The 17337-nt window shown below is 39.6% G+C and overlaps 1 protein-coding gene across 5 annotated transcripts in view; it reads left to right on the top strand.

Annotated features, from left to right (window-relative positions):
- Positions 1-17337, top strand: part of CTNNA2 (catenin alpha 2) — a 466491-nt gene that overhangs the window by 341410 nt on the left and 107744 nt on the right. For all 5 annotated transcript variants that reach the window (XM_032107990.1, XM_032107992.1, XM_032107989.1 and 2 more), the window contains one exon: positions 11533-11613. In XM_032107990.1, the coding sequence (XP_031963881.1) occupies positions 11533-11613 (81 nt within the window). The remainder of the gene's footprint in view (positions 1-11532; positions 11614-17337) is intronic.

Consider the following 17337-nt stretch of genomic DNA (forward strand, 5'->3'; position numbering starts at 1 on the left):
TTGGAGTTTAAAAACTTCTTTTACTTTTTTTTTTTTTTTTTTTAATTTTATTTTCTTTTATTTCATCCCTGTTGCCTCATGGTTGTGATGTCCTACAAAGAAACATGAGGACACAAAAAAGCCTGTACTCAAAGTGAAAGGTTAATTACCATAATGAGGTTTGAGTTCTTTTCTTTGCTCTGTCTCCATTCATTTCAAACAGGAGCTGCAGTTATGGTGTGTGTGCAGTTAAAGCTCACACTCATTGTTTGCGTGCAGGTGGGGTTTTCACAGGAGAGTGTCAGAGTGAAAACCCTTCTTGCCAGGCACATGTCACTGCCCTCAGAAAGTCTGACACACCCACAGGTGTTGTGAAGGCTGCACAGTAGGTGCCAGGTGGGGTTCAGCACTGGAAAGCAGCAGAGGTTTCACTGGATGCAAGAAACATCACCCAAAATAACGTCAAATATTTTTTCACTGTGTACTGTAATTAAAATTGTTCAGAGCAAGTTGGATTATTAAAGAGAACACACAGAGAAAAACCCCTCCCTGGGTGGTCTGGAGGAAACTGGAAAGATAAGGAGAAAGAAACTAACAATTAATTGGAAAAAGTATTTAATTCTCTGTTATAAGTAGAAATATTGAGTTGACATTGACTTTCAGCTGCCTGCCTTGATGAACACGTTTTTGATTGGACGTAAACAAGACTCATTTCCTCATGGATCACCCAAGGAATATAAGTATGATCCAATTAAAAAGAAAGAAATGCAGATGTAAATGTCAATACACATCTCATCCAGAGATCTATTTGTTAGTGGCAGATGCAGCCAAGCAGCTGAAGTCCTGTTTTTCAGTGATACTTGTTAATCAAAGCACTGGAAGTGCAGCCAACACAGTTCTGTGCTTCCAGGGCACAGACAGGCAACAACTGGGGGGGTTGAATTCTGAGTAATACCTGTCTTTGTGCCATCAACAGTAATTCTGTACTTAAATAGAATGGCAGAGTTAGAGCTTCAGTATGTTCATGAGAAACGCTCATTTTATACCTGTAAATGTTGTGAATGCTTTGATGAACCTCCAGTGGTCACTTCATTTGTCAGAGGTGCTTATTTGGTTAAAAAGCTGTAAAAACAATGCATAAAGGTCCACACTGTGGAAGCCAACATTGCAGTCAAGTGTTGTCATCAGATGGAGTCTTTTTCTTAAATATATAAACAAACAAAAACTTCTTTGCTTGTAACCAAACAACATTATGTAGTTCTCCTATTCCTTCGAAAGAGAAAGCTGGAAAATACTAAAAGGATGTTTTCAAGGAATGCTGAGGTATCTCAGGAAGCCCTGCATTTAACTCCTGTGGCTCCTAATGCACCCTTTAATCTAAAACCAGCTAGGAAGAGAAGGGCTACAGGTGCTTTGTAGTGAATAAGACATAAAACTCACAGAAATACCAGACATCAATATCACCTCCACTAAGAGCTCTGAAAAGAATTTCCACTAATTTGTGGCAGGGACATAGCAAAGATTTAGTCAATATATTTCAGAGTTTAGATGCACGAATTACTGTTCATTACATGTTGTAAGACATTCTGTACTTCTCTACCCCTCTTCTTTTTATAGTTGCCTGTATTGCATCAACTTTTTCACTGACAGAATTTTAACAGAATGCATGATATAAGACTTTGTTAATAGCTATATATGACTCAGGAACATTATCATGCTTAAAATAATAGAATAGACTTTTCTGCAGAGCTTGTATTAAAGTAGATAAATTTTGACATGTTTTATTTACATAGCCCTTTGCTAAGGGCTTTGATAGCTGAATGGAAAGAAAAAATTGTGTACTACCTCCTTTTTCTCATTATTTTAGGTTAGGAGAAGGCATCCAGGAGCAATTTAAAAGCAGATTGCAATTTACAGCTGCACAGCACTTGGTGGTTAAATGAGGAGTTTGTAGTGGACCCTTTGCAAGTAGAAGTCTGTGAGGAAATTAGAATAAGTTTGAATTCTGGAGTAAACATTTCTGACCTTCTAAATGGAAACATCTGCAAGATTTTGCTTAAATGATGAGTGGGGAGATTCTCAGCTGGTGTAAATTAGTTTGGCTTCAGTAAGGCTGATGTTTTTATATCAGTTTACATCATTCACATTTCTTTCCTCAAAAATTCTATTTTTTGTAAGCATTTAAGTGTAACAGCATCAATTTTCTGTACCAACATTTTCTGAATAGAAATGTGCAGTTTCTTCTATGAAAACCCTGATGTTTTCCTCTTTGAGTCCTCTGAGTAAGCATTGCAAAGGAAAAGATGTTCTTTAACTACAACAAATACTCCGCCGGATTAAAATTCTAATACATATTGTTATAAAATCACCCCTCAAACAGGAAGGAATGAGGAGAAGCTTCACAGACATCCCATCACAGCTCCCAAGGACAGTAGGACAGACACCAGGATGAGAAGTAGACTTGCATGCTAACACTCCTTTCCCCTGCATTCCCAGCGACAGAGATCACATTACACACACACTGCCAGAGATTTCTCGAGGACATAGCAGAAAACCTCTCTCAGGTTATTAGTCTTGGCTCTTCCAGCTGCATTCCCTTGTTTCCCCCCATTATCAGCAAACTTCAGTTCCAAATTAGGGTGATGTTGCCATGTGTCTTTATCTGATTAGAGAAATCCAGATATAACTGGAGGGATTTTTGGTTTTCTTCATTAAGTTGTAATGTTTCTGTGACCCAGTTCCCTCAGCCTTTCCTCACATGGCAGCTTCCCAGTGCTTGGATCATCCTCCTGGCCCCTCTCTGGACCTCTATAGCCTGCCCACATCTCTTTTGCCTATTTGAAAATATTAAACAATGTTGAGCTCAATATTGACCCCTGAGGGACCCTACTTGTGACAGGCTTCCAGCTTGAAAAGGACCTGAGACTGTTAAGCTTCAATATTGAATCTGAATTATGGAGTGTGTTTCTTTCAGAGAGAGGGAAAAACGTGAATTATTTTCAGGACCTCAAAATATCCCATCCTGGGAGGACAGGAATGTCTTGTGCAGAAGCTTGTAAAAAGCACACCCTTATAATGCTGTATTTTTTAATTCTCTGGAAGAAAATTATGCAATTCACACATTTGTCCAAGATACAGTCTTCATCCTGATCCTTAGGAGGGCTGGGCAGCCATTGCAGTTATTACATAGGCAGTTTATCTCATATAGCTTAGTATTCTTTTAAGAATTAATCATCAAGTACTTCAAGCTCCCCTCCACTGTCAGTGGAGAGAAGCAATCCCCTGTGATGATAAGTATTCTGTATTAAAATAAATACGCAAGACAGATGGGTGCTCTAAAAACGCCTGTCACTATATATTGCACATAGAAGGAGCTAAAATAACTAAATTTGATTCAGTATTTCAAGATGGTAAAATTAAATGGGATGGTCCTACCCTGAGTGCTATCGCTGCTTTCTGGAATGGCAGAGTGTGCTACTTTATAATCTGACTTTAATTAAATGACACAACTCTTAAATGATGTCAGGATATTCTTGCCGGGGGAAGAATTTCTCATAGCTGCATTGCTTTCTCCTCCTTCCAAAAAGACTCCCCAAACAATGCATGTATTTTATGCAATAAAAATCAATGAGATTTGGAAGTTACACGTGCCTTTTCACTTAGGAAAATCCCACCAGATGCCTTTCCTGAATTTTCAGTGCCCCAGTATGCTGTAAAACCTAGTCTTGGCTAGCAGCTAGAAAAGCAGGAATATGTCCTCACCACAGTGATGTTGGAAACCCTTGTTCAAAAATACACAGAATACAGAAATATTCAGTGTATCCTCTACAAATGGGGGAAAAAAAAAAAAAAACACCAAACCCAAAACATTGCTGCCTTCATTCTCAAGAGTGAAAAAGTTCTCCATTTTATGCAGCCTCTGATATCATTATAAGTATAAATTCTTCAGCCAGTTCTTTTTTTTTTTTTTCTTTTTTTTTGGAAGCTTAGATGCCAGTACATGGTTATGGGTAAATATCAATCAATAATAGCAGCTGCCACTTGGGAACCAGTATGATCAAACCTTAATCCTAACTGGTGTTTCAAATCCAACTGCTGTCACTGATAATGTTTCTGAAAATCTTTGGTTATTGCCAAAAGACAAGAAGTAGTTACAAAAGTGAATTTTGCAAAACAAGAAAAATAATGGCCACAAACCAAAGTAAAATACTCCCCTACACACAAGTTTTCCTACTTTGGAGAGGATAAAAGAAGAAATTGCACATGGCTGATATTAAACAAACCAATTAATTCACCAATTCACACTTGAAGGCATTCAGATATTGTGGTGATGTGGCCTGCATAAAAAAACATACATAAACTATAACAAGAGAATCTTCAGCCATTAATGGGTACAGTTTTCATTATTTCTTCATTTTATTACATACTTAATTTTAATTATGTACAGACGTAGATAAAACTTGCTTGGATGCAGGCCAAGGATAAGATTTGCACACCTCAGGTACTGATACTGTGTCCAGCTCATGATTCATTTTAATTTTTATTGACTTTATTTACTATCTGAGGTTGCAAGGATGTGGCTTCCCCAGCTTTCTCTGTAGCTGTAATTATTCATGCTACCCTGGAACCAAATAGACTCACTGGTCACAAGGTAATTAAACACTGCTGAGAGCAATTGTTTTATTTAAGGACAACTTATTGTCTGTATCATACATTTATGAGCAGATTATTTAGTGAGTGGCGTTCTAGAACTGTGCAGTTGTGTGGAAGGGAAGGGGCTGTAACTCAGAGTTCTACTGCAAAGCAGCCTCGTCATGAACAAGCTGAGATCTCTGCATCCACAGCAGCCTGGGCAGCAGGGGAGGGGGAATTCTGCCCCTCCCAGGTGAGGCTCCACCTGCAGAGCACCTGGAGCCAATCCACAGGAGGCACCAGGAGGATCAGAGGGATGCAGCAGCTCTGCTGGGAGGAAGGGCTGGGAGAATTGGGATTGCTCAGCCTGGAGAAGAGAAGGCTTTGGGGTGACTGCAGTGGGGCCTTCCAGTGCCTGAAGGGAACTTCCAGGAAATATGGAGAGAGGCTTTACGAGGGATGGATTGACAGGATGAGAGGGAATGGCCTCACACTGAAAGAGCAGGTTTAGATCAGATATTAGGATGAAATTGTTCCCTGTGAGGGTGATGAGACTCTGGCACAGGGTGCCCAGAGAAGCTGTGGCTGCCCCTGGATCCCTGGAAGTGCCCAAGGCCAGGTTGGATGGGGCTTGGAGCAACCTGGAATAGTGGAGGGTGTCCCTGCCCATGGTGGAATGGGATGGGCTTTAAGGTCCCTTCCCACCGAAACCATTCTGTGATTCCATGATTTCTGTCTTGTCCTTTCTCAGTGGTGACTCAGCCTTTCTTCTGTGCAACCACCTAAACAAAGCTATAGAGGGATATATATATTCTATATATTCTATGTTCTAGCCTTAATATACAGGCCTTACTACACAACCTTTTTTACCCCCTTTATGTGCAAAATTCTTTTTTTTTTTTTTCTCCTGAAGAAATAAATGAATTATTAAGAGGAAATGGGAGCATACAAGTTTTTCATTCCACAGGAGGGGTTTCTATAGCAAAACTGAAGCTGGAAAATGGGTGATTACAGAACCACCAATGTAGTTACTTAGAATAAATTCTAAAACCAAAATAATTTATAGGAATAAAAATATGATAAAATCACTGGGCTGAGTACAGCAGTAATTCCTGTTCATACCACACTCCCAAGAGACTTCTTACTGTTCAATTTTTCCTTAAATTTATTATTTTAAGATGTCTTTTTCAGTTCATCTGTAGAGGAATCACACAGATTTTGTAAAACTGGTTTTCCTGACCCATCTCCCTATAAAATCGCTAGAATTTTCAACTTCCAGTGAAATTTAGTCTCCACTTCTCCTAGAATATATTGTTTTGCTTTTTTTTGACCCAAAAGGAATCGTCTTCTGTCAGAAGGGGACTATGTATTGGTGTGTTTAAACCTAGATGTCTGCTTAAAAGCACTGATGCAGCCTATGCCTGTTGTTTAAAATGTTTTTCCTTTTAGTACTAAGCTTCTCTTCATCACTTTTAAAAGGGCTATTGAACATTGGCATAGTTTTAAAGGAGTGATGTTGTCCAACATTTAAAATAAAATATTAGGACAGATATATTTTTGAGAAGCATTTTACGCCTTAATAAAACATTGTGATATTGAAGTTCTCAATAAACTGTAAATAATGGGGCCCTCCACCTAGGAGATGATGAAAATATGGAAGTATATCAGTGTTTGGGAGCTTTTGGATCAATAGATAATCTTTCCAGCTGTCTCCTGGAGGCTAAATTACTTGAAACAGTAGTGAGGGTGTCTTGGATGTGGAACACATGATGTTTAAGGAGCTTGAGCTCTCCCAGATATTTTGGCTGACATCTAAAGCAGCAAACAGGGGAATGTCTGAAAATAGTGGTTCCAAAACATCTTACACAGATTATTGTTGTTAATATTGTTATCGTTAAATTGAAACCCTGAGCTTGTAAATTACAAACTTGAAAGGAAAACAGTGCTCTCTGAGATCACTCCTTTGGTTGGGATGCACATTGGGGGTTTGTCTGTGATATTATGTTGTAGGCCTGCAGTTGCCCCACTTCTTGTGTATTTCTTGGCACACCATGCCCTCCTTTTATAGGTTACCATTGTCAGCCTTGATCATCTGGCATTTTTCTAAAATAATGTGCTCCAAGTAGTGGCTTTGCCTCTCTCACATCTCTAATTGATCCTAACTTTTCAATGCAAGGATATTCATTACAGTAACATCTGTCTTTCTAATAATAATTCTGGTAGTAGCAATTTCATCTGTTTCATATGCTGAAAGTGGAGCTCTGTGATTTCCTTAGTAGTGGTATCTGGAATTGTTAAAAACCAGCAACACAGTTCCAGTCTGGAGCATCTTCTTCCAAGGTTGACCATATTTCATCTAAAATGCACTGAGTCTCTGGGCTGATTGGTCTGACTGTCCTTTTCTTCGTTCTGTGATATTCTCTAGGGTTAGAAAAGTGTCCTGTTAAGTACCTCGTGCTGATCAAAAGAGTTTGGTAATGAGCAAATCGTGGGATGTAAATGTCCTTAATAGGTGTGATACATATTTTGGGGATTTAATATTTTACTCTAACAGTTTAAACTGTAAAAAAAAAAAAAGGAAGGAGAGGAAAAGATCTTTGTAAAAAGGAAAACCAGTGCCATACCTTAGCAGAGATCCAAATGAATTTGGAGTTCCCTGTATAAATAAGTTCTAGCCTTAATATCATGCAGTTTTACCTGTGAAGCTTTTCAGACTTTGCTTAATATAAATGTCTGTATTCTGTCTTTATTGTTCAGGTAATATTGTTGACACTGGTTGGACTGTGGGCATTTTCTGTAGTATCAAAACAGTCAGTAGCTTGATTTCTTCACTTACCAGACTTGGATGTGTTGAGAAATGACACAGCTTCTCACGTCAGGTGGCAAATCAGGCTTAAAAACACTTGAGTATTATATTCAGGGAGCTGGATCTGGCGTTGAGTGACCTGGGAGGGAACTGCAGCCTTGGGGTAGAAATGCAGTGGAAGACCCTCTCCTGAGCTGGGGGGCTCTGCAGCCCCTGGTCAGGAGACTATGGGAATTGGCTCGTCCTGAACTGAGAATAAATCAAATGGGCAGGGAAAAGCTCTAAGAAAGTTAGAATGGAAGCAGCTCAGACTGAGAAAATTGTTTGAAAATATCTTGAGTACAAGCAGTATGCAAATGCTGTTAAGGGTCACTAGAAATCAGGGACTTGATTAATATATTCTCCTGTAGCAAAGTTCTCCTCATTACACCATGAATAGATGTAATTCTGTCCATAGGAACTTGAATACGGATATTTTGGCATTCAAGGAATTCTGTGCATTTCTCCTCCTTCTCCTTTTAACTCAATGCCAGCAGCAATTTTTACTTCCTTTTCATCCCAAAGTATCTTTCTTCCCTTTGCTGAAAAAGATTAACAGAGAAATGGCAAAAGGCTCAATACCAAGCTTTTTCATTTTTTCAGGAAATAAATAAATTCCTTTCTGTCCCTTCTAGGAATGAAGGCCAAAAATTTATCACAGAGCAACAATAAAATAAGAGTATTTAAGGATTTAAATAAATAAACTTTAATAAACTTATATTTTCAGCACAGAGCAGATGGTGTTTGACAGACCTGCCTGAAGCTATGTAGCATCACATGCCATGCTAGTTATTTTCCAATAATGTGATTTACTAAACAAATTTCTTTGAAATCATACAATGAGGAAGGGGGTTTGTATACAGATTAAAAGGGAGTAGCCATTTTATAAGTAACAGCTGAAGGACACTTAAAATTCCTGGATAAGTAAAAATGGTGCAGAATGTGACACTTCAGCCATATTTGTGTAAGTTAATAAAATACTGCCTTTGAGAGAGCTCAGCTGGATCTCTTGGTTTGGTTTCGTTTTCCAGCACAGACTGGTTTATTACTGTAGCCCTAGGCCCTAGGGTGTATCACCGTGTCCTGCAGCCATAGGGAGGAGGAGGAGAGAAGATCCAGCAGGCAGGAATTGTGCAGCAAGATTGATTTCTTTAATTATTTTACAAACTCTTTTATAGACTTTTTTCTTCATAGTCTAATTGGACAAAGGACCAGCCACCCCTTGGGGTGATTGGCTAAAATCCTAAAACATCCATTGTCAAAATATTTTTCTACTATACTATAAACAAGACTTCTCAAGGCTGGAGGTGTTTGGTTGTTTACTTACTCTGCTGCCTCTTCTGTGAGAGAGAAAAGTCTCTCATGGACTTAGAAAATAGCAAGAAAATCCTTGCTAGCAGCATTTTAGTATCTACACTGGTTCATCCTGTTTAGCATCTCAGGCAGCATGGAGGCACAATTTGGGCAGTTGCGCACAGCAATGTGTTTTGGAGGGAGAAGGGACCGGCCAGATGGATATTGACAGTTTGTGTTGTGTGGCCTAAGGGTCACAGAAGGGTTCCCAGTTGTTTTGTGTTTCACAATAGGATGTACCTTAAGGGCCACCGTTTATGTAAACACTGTTTATTTAAAACTGGAGTCAAAAAGTTACCGGACAGATCTGAAGAGAGGCTTAGGAGAGATGCTGGATTTAGGCTACCATGGGCCTACTCTCAGTGAGCGTTTCCTCCTACGAGACATACAAAATACCCAGATTAGGAACCTGAATTACAAACTTTGAGGTCAGTCTCAAAATTTCTACTTCTATTTCCAATAACCAGGAGGCTTTTCCTCTAAATGGTACAGTTTATCAAATGCTTAATTTGTTTAGTGTTACTGTATCCCGTAGCTGACTGCCCTGGAAGGATTCCCAAGTTCCTGTTCAAGGACAACTTTCTGACCCCCTAAGTGGGTGCCAAGCATTAATTGCTTGACCTCACCATGTTGGTGGTGAATTCAAAATACATGTGCCCTGCATGAGATCAGTGAAGAGGAATTGTTTTGTTTGAGAGCAGTAAAATACTGTCCCTGTGTAGCCTTAAGTGCCATGGTGTTTGCTCTTTGATTATTCACAGTGCGTTAATACTTACAGGAATTTTGGTCTGTTTAGCAAATTATGCCCTGATTTTATTAAAAATAAGGAAAAAAAAGTTCCAAACAAAGGTTATCTTTGTCCTAAAAAAAAAAAAAAAAAAGTTTTAACATATTTTTGTGATTATGGATCTTTCTGATCCAGTCCATTAAGGCTTAAACAATGAGAAGGAAGAGAAGAATTTAAAGAATATTAAATAAATTGAATTATTTGACTGGAAAAATAAAGCATCCCAGAACACAAATGTCACCAAGGAAACTTGGTGCAGCAAATGCACAGCACACAGCTGGAATAATTTTCCTTTTTCCTAAGTTTTCTTAGGATACAACTCTGTAGTCTGACAAGCTAGCACCTGGCTGAGACTGGCTCATCTGTCAGTCCCTGTTGGACCATTCCAACAGTCAGGAGAGGCTTCCTGAACCACACTTATCTGCCTCAGCATTATTGTGAAATTTCATCTTGAAAAACAGGCTCGATTGTGTGCACATATGGCAGCTGCTGTCTTGAGCAAAATACCAGGGACTGAATTCAGGACATCTAAAACTAAAAGCCTGTGCTGACATTGCTCAGGCTGAAGAGACGTGGTCCTTCAGCTGGGGACCAGAAGAACTCAGTCAAAGGATGAACGCAAGAAAAGTGAGATAAAAATATCAGCGGGTGACACAGATGCCTCCTCCTGTGTGGTAGAAAATGCTTTCTCTCTGTTTTCTGGTGTCAATTTGTATGATTAACTCCAGAATTGGTAATGGATTCTTTTTAGAAAGCTAAGAGGTAGATTTATGTTTTGTATTAAATTCTGGTGGCACTTGATACTGTTATGTTTGAATTTCTAAATAAAAAAAGGGGATGGGTTATACAGATTTCTAAATAATCATAAAAGCTTTGGCCTCATGTCGTAATTAGAATTACAGGCAATAACAGAAAGCAGGCATTCTCTGGAGTGAATGCCTAAAGCAATGACTGGAACAGAGGCCTCTTGCCAATGTAGGGTTGATAACTGTGCTGTACATGTGAGAGGATATCATTGAAAGGGTATCTTTAATCCCCATCCCACCCCAAAAGTGACTTCTCAATAGCTCCCAGAAACGTGTGCTATTAGGCTCAGCTGGAGAGAGAAAATCGCTCTTAATCATATGCAAGGAACAATTCTAAATAGGAGCATTTGAAAACAGCCTTGGGAAGGAAAGAGTACTGCCAGAAAGAATGGAAGATCATTTTGTTTCTTGATGAAAAGCTTTCAAACAGAGTTCAGTGTGCAAGAGATGTGACAAAACTTTAGAGAAGTAGTTTTCTCTTAAGAGAAAGGTAATACAGCTAACAAAGTCACTTAATGCTTTTTTGTGCCATTGAACCTGAAAACCGTATTTTTCCCCCATTGGTTATGAGCCACAAAAGGCTTTTTTCCCCCTTTTTAATCTTCGTGAGGAGTTTTGCTTTGAGACTTCCTGCAGGAAAATGTTTTAAGTGGAATTCTTCTTTATACTGAACCTAATGTCTGCCAATATGATTCCTGTTACAGGCGTAGGGACCATTTTCCTTCTGTCCTCAAGCTGTGTTGCTGCTTATTATCATGTTTAACATTCCCAGTGCCTGGCAGGATGGAGATTAGAAACTCTTAATATTCATTTTATAGTGAAAGGTCTTGCCAGATTTTTTGGAGTATTAGCTATAATATATGCACATAATTTATTGGTGGAAAAGTTCTGAACTCTCCAGTGAGTCACCTTAATCTTTGTTCTTATCACTTTAGGATTGTTTTAAAAGAATCTTCTGTGCCTCCTGTACATAAACACATTAAAAACATTACTTTGGAAATAACAAGTCAATGGAAGCAAACAAAAAAAGCAGCAAAAATTGTCTTTGATGAATCCTTACTATTTTTTTTTAAAGTTTATACTACCTGGAGCATTTTTCTCTAACTCTAAAGTTTCGGTTTTTTCAACAGACTGGAAGGAAGGAGAAGGGGGACCCACTCAACATTGCCATTGACAAGATGACCAAGAAAACACGAGACCTTCGAAGACAGGTGAGCCATGCTTTTTATAATGCTTCTTGATTTTCCAAGGAAATCATTGTTTTCCAGCTTCAGACTGGTTCTGCCACATGTGGGGGTATAAAGAATTGGCGTCCTCATTTAAATCTGCCCTACATTGCACATGACATTAAGCAAAGTAGCAGCATTTCCTGAGACAAGAGAAAGGGAGAAAGAAATGCATTCCAAGTGTAACCCCCAGTGGTCTTTCCATGTGAGAGGGGAGGCAGATTGTCCAGACCTTCCCTGACGTGGCAGCCCAAAAACCCCAGTCATAAAAACACTGGCATATGTGCTTATTTGAGTTTTATTGGAATCCTCTCACTGGAGTAACTGGAAAGATGAGCAGAATATGAAAAATTATAAGAGCAGAATATTTTCAAAGAGAACTTCTAAGGTACTGTATTAAAGAAAGATCCTATGAAGATACAGAAAGTCATAATAAGTAACAATTTTTCCAGAGAGGTGGATGCCCCATCCCTGTAAACACTCAAGGCCAGATTGGGTGAGTCTGAGCAACCTGGTCTCGTTGAGGATGGCCCTGCCCATGGCACAGGGAAGTGAACCAGATGACCTTTAAAGGCCCCTTCTAACTCAAACTATCCTATGATTTTATGAATAATTGCAAAACCTAGTTCAAGACATGACGTTTGGCTTTCTTATATTACATTTATCTTTGTGTTTTGTGATAAGAAAGAAAGTTTAATTTGAAAAGCTTGAGATGGAAAAGAAGTGAAAGAATATTGGCAACGAAAAGGGAGAAATCTGTAGGTTTCTCTTTGCACCTGCAAGTTAAGGCAGAACAGATTGCCTCTTTTGACTTCTTTTTTCTCCATTTGAGATGATCCCAGTTCTGCATTTTCTGTAAAATTAAATAATAATAATAACAATAATAGTAATAATAATAATACTAATGAAAATTCGACCTGGCCTCTGTGAAAATGATCCCAAATCCAGAAAACTGCCAAACCAAGTAAAGATTTAAATGTATGTCCAGACACCTCTTTGCAGCATGATAGTTTCGGAAAGAGTGGCCCCTGTAGGCATTTTGAAATTCGTGCTCTGCCCTGCTACAACTCAGCTCATTTCAGCTCTTCCTTCTCAGCCGTCAGCAGACGTGTTTGAAGATCATATTCTCAGAGCTTATTTTGCCAAATAACAGACCTATTGCAGTGGACTTACAGACAATATGAATCACTGAGTCTCCTGTATAAAGCCTAGCGTCACATCTGCTGCTCAGCTAATGACAGAAGAAAGATCTCTGCTGTTCTGACCTCCAAATTTGTGGGATCCTCAGCTCTGCAGTGGAGCTGGGACCATGTGTTGCCTCCCACCTCTGTTCTTACTGCTTCAAGGAAGTAGCAGACTAACACATGAGTTAGTTCTCTGTGAGGCTCTCAGCAGTTGCCTGAATTACTCATCCCTAAAGCCAAATTTACTCTGAAACGTGATATAAAAATGGCACCTTTCTTAATAAGCTGTGTGCTTCTCATGTGTATTTACCCCCATGGAATGTTCAGTCTCAGAGAGGTTGGAACTCTGGATGTGGGTAAAGTGAAGCACAGATACTGTGTTTTCCTGCTTGGAGATGAAGCTTTTAATACAGTTTCTGATATTTATGAAAGTTAATCATGTATAATGTTTATTAAATTGTGGCAGTTGCTAGTAAACTAATCAAGATTAAATCATAATTGTGCTGGGTTTTGCACAAATGTAGAGGAAGATGGAGTCTGCTTTCAACAATGTGCGTTCTCACTGTAAATCATGATCCTTCAGAATCTTAATCAGTGTTCTGCTTCATCACATGAATAATCAGCAGTGTACCTGTGTGCATCTGCCCAGACCTGCCTGTGCACTCCCTGCTCAATTCCAGAGTGTGAGGGTGTCACTGAGAGCTGGCTGTAATGTTTGAGGAGAGAGGCCTGAAGATTCTGAGGAAATGAACTGCAGTGGAGATTACAGAGTTCCACTATTTCAGTCTTTCAATTTTGGGCTAAATCATTGCTGAGGCAACCAACTTTCAATATCATCATGCCTTTTGTTTTTAATGAATCCTTCTTAAATCTTGTTTTTCAGACTTTGGAAGTTTAATGTTAACCCCATAAAACTAGATAACCTGCAACAGATGTTTGGTGATGAAGAATACTTTTTTTTTTTTCCCCAGTTGGTAGTTAGGCTGCCTTGCAAGTCTTCAGAAATCACCCATCTAAGACTGATTTTTCCTTTTCTCCCCAGGTCACTTAGCTCTTTATTTCTGAGATTTGATTTCATTATCTGCAGAACATGCAGACATGGGAAATGATTGTGGATGGAACACATGGTGCTAAAATTCCGCCTCACAATTCACAGTCGCTTTAATATTTCTTTTTCTGGTGGAATTACATCTTTTAAAGTCATCATTTAAACTCTCCTGGGAATTGGGAAACTATTATGGAGATCTAATTATATGTCTTACTATAAACTGCCAGTAAAAACATAAACCTAAGTCAGACTAAAAAAGTTCTTGGAAGCAGACACATCTCACCAGCTCATAGCTTAATGCTGCCATTCCTCACCGGATTTTCATAGAATCACAGGATGCTTTGGGTTGGAAGGGACCTTAATATCCACCTCTATCCAACCCCCTGCCATGGGACACCTTCCACTAGCCCAGGTTGCTCCAAGCCCCATCCAGCCTGGCCTTGGGCACTTCCAGGGATCCAGGGGCAGCCACAGCTTCTCTGGGCAACCTGTGCCAGGGCCTCACCACCCTCACAGGGAAGAATTTTTGCCCAAAATATAACTCAGGTTCCTCAGTACATTTAAAACAAGGAGCTACTGGAGAAAGTCCAGCAAAGGCCACAAAGATAGTGAGGGGTCTGAAGCATCTCTTGTATGAGGAGAGACTGCAGGAGCTGGGCCAGTTTAATCTGGAAAAGAGAAGAATAAGAGGGATTTCATCAATACGTACAAATATTTCCAAGGCAGAGGTCACAGAATGGTACCAGACTCTTTCCAGTGACGCCCAGCAACAGGACAAGGACTAATGGCCATTAACTAAAAGTTCCCTGAGGAAGAACTTCTTTGTGTTGAGGGTGGCAGAGCACTGGAATGGCTGCCCAGGGAGGTGGTGGAGTCTCTCTCTCTCTGGAGATATTCCAAACTCACCTGGACACATTCCTGTGTCACCTCTCCAGGTGCCCCTGCCTTGGCAAGGGGGTTGGACTGGATGATCTCCAGAGGTCCCTTCCAGCCCTAGAAATTCAGTGATTCTGTAACCCTGTCCTCTGCCAGTGTGAAGCCATTTCCCCCGTCCTGTCCCTCCATACCCTTTCCAAAAGTCCCTCTCCAGATCTCTTGCAGCCCCTTTAGGCACTGGAAGGTGCTGGAAGATCTGGAAGCCTTCGCTTCTCTTGTTTTATTACATGATCTCCCACAAATGGCTTTCAGGTGTCTCTGGGGTTTGTCCTTGATACTGCTGATTTCATCTGAGCTCATTTGTAGGCTAAAAGCTGTAAGATAGTCACTTCCAAGATTTCTGAATTGGTTGGGTGAGTTCTCCCTCTTTCTGATGGGTTAGGATATTGATTGCTTCTTTTCAGTGTCTGCTTTTCCCAGTAGCCAATATCAGTATCAGGAATGGGGACACACTTTGGGGTACTCAGGATCAGGTTTGGCCATTTAGGCATGAACTAGTATTAATAATGACTGTGCTGTGGTGTCTTTCTACCAGGCACACACTCTGCAGAAGCCAAATTAAAAAAAAAAAAAAAATTACATATCCAGGTCATATTTGCCCTTTTTATACCTCTAATCAATTCTTTATGTATTATGCAGTAAGTACATCCTTTCACATGACCCTTATGTATATTTGATCAGTCATTTACATTCCCCTGTGCCAAGATGTGCTCTTGCAAATACCTTTGTAAGACACTTGGTGTCTTACACCTGTGGGCATGATTTTCATCAGTCTGTTATCAGCCACGTTCTCTAACATCCCTCCCTTCAATCTACAATTATTATATTATCTTTTAGTCACAGAATATCCTGAGTTGGAAGGCACCCACAATGATCATTAAATCCTTGGTAGTACTGTTTCAGTAGCTGTATCAGGCTGCAAGTCAAACTTTCAAAAGGTTAAATGTTGATGAGACAAGTACCTCCTGTAATTAATTCATTCAAATTTGGTAAAACAAAGACCTTGGTGACAATGTTTTAATCATACTCAGTTTTTATCAACTCGATAGGTCCCTGAAAGTACTTGCAAATCGTTGTCCTTTGTTTAATATGGGTTACACCAGTTTGAGCTAGATCCCAGGCTTCAGCATGTGCTTAGGCTTATTTGTCATCTCTCTGTTCCAGCCCTTGAGCAGCAGCGTGTCTCCATTTGCTCCTTATGTCACTCACTTCCACGTAGATTAAGTTGTATTGCTGTTTATGAATGCTATTTAGGGGAAAAAAAAATGTTTAGCACTTTGAAGCCTGCCAAAAATTGGTGTAGACTCTAGAAGGACTCTCAGAATAAAAACCATGAATATTAACTCATAGAATTAGAGTGACGGGACACCTAAAACTGAAAGAATGTGTTCTGTTGGAACAGATTTTATCGCAGCTAACCCATACAATGTCAATTGTATTGTGGATAGAGACTTATATAATGTGCTCAGTCTGTGGGCTTAAACTCTCTACTCGAATATAGGCATAGGTTGCTTCTTTACAGAATGTAAATGCTTTGAGGAAAACACAGGACTTCCTCCAAAAGAGGAAATCTTACCATCATCTTTTTGCAGCAAAGCTACTGTCTCACACACAGACCAGATGACTTGCAAATGCTGTAGAGAGGACCAGCAGCACCTAGAAATTAAATCTTGGTGCTCTGAATCATGATTAACCGACTTATTTTTTGTTTATCCTCTCTTTACTATGTTCTGTGAGGACAAGCAAGACTTTTTGTCCAGTTTTAGAAGGATAATCTGAAGCACAGAAAACAAAATTGCTTTTGAAGGTGAAGCTGCCTCACTTGAGGTATTCTGTGTTGTACCAGCATTAGGAGGTACACAGCATCGGAATAGTAAGATATAAGCCCAGGGGAAGCATAAAGTCTCAAAAAGCAAAACAAAATCTTCAGTGGAAAACAGTGAACCCAATTCTAATAACAATATACATTAAATAACAAACTCCTTTCACCTACCCAAAGCAAATGAAGAGCACACCCAAAGAAATAAAAAACTCACACAGAGGCGGCAGAGGGAAGTCAGTTATGGAAATTGGGTGGTGATATAAAGAAGTGGTTTTCCTTCAGTCACTCTTACAGTCACTGGAGTTCATCTCTGAAGGTTGACTTGGGGTTTCAAGAATGTATTTTGTATAAGCTCTTTGTATATAGGGAGTCATGAAAAATCTGCTTCCTACTTTAGGCACCCTAAAGGTAGGTTTGTGTGAGGAGTCCTTTGACTTTTCAGCGGTAGAGCCAGTCGATAGTGCAGCAATTGGTGCATTTCTGGGGGCGCTGGGGAAGTGTGTTCTTCTCTGATGTGCCCTTTGTTGCAAACAAGAGGACATTGGGTAGCATTATAGATCCTGAAGGGCACCTTTTTAAATTCAAGATCTGTATAATTTAAATAGGGAAAGAAAACAGAGAGAACAAAAGGGTCACAGACCTTCCCGAGCTCACATAACACTGTGAGAGTTTGTGAGAGAGTTGATGCAGTGTTCTGAAGATGCAAAGCTTCGTGCAAG

This window comes from Corvus moneduloides, chromosome 5 (assembly GCF_009650955.1).
Source record: "Corvus moneduloides isolate bCorMon1 chromosome 5, bCorMon1.pri, whole genome shotgun sequence".
In the NCBI taxonomy this organism is placed as follows: domain Eukaryota; kingdom Metazoa; phylum Chordata; class Aves; order Passeriformes; family Corvidae; genus Corvus; species Corvus moneduloides.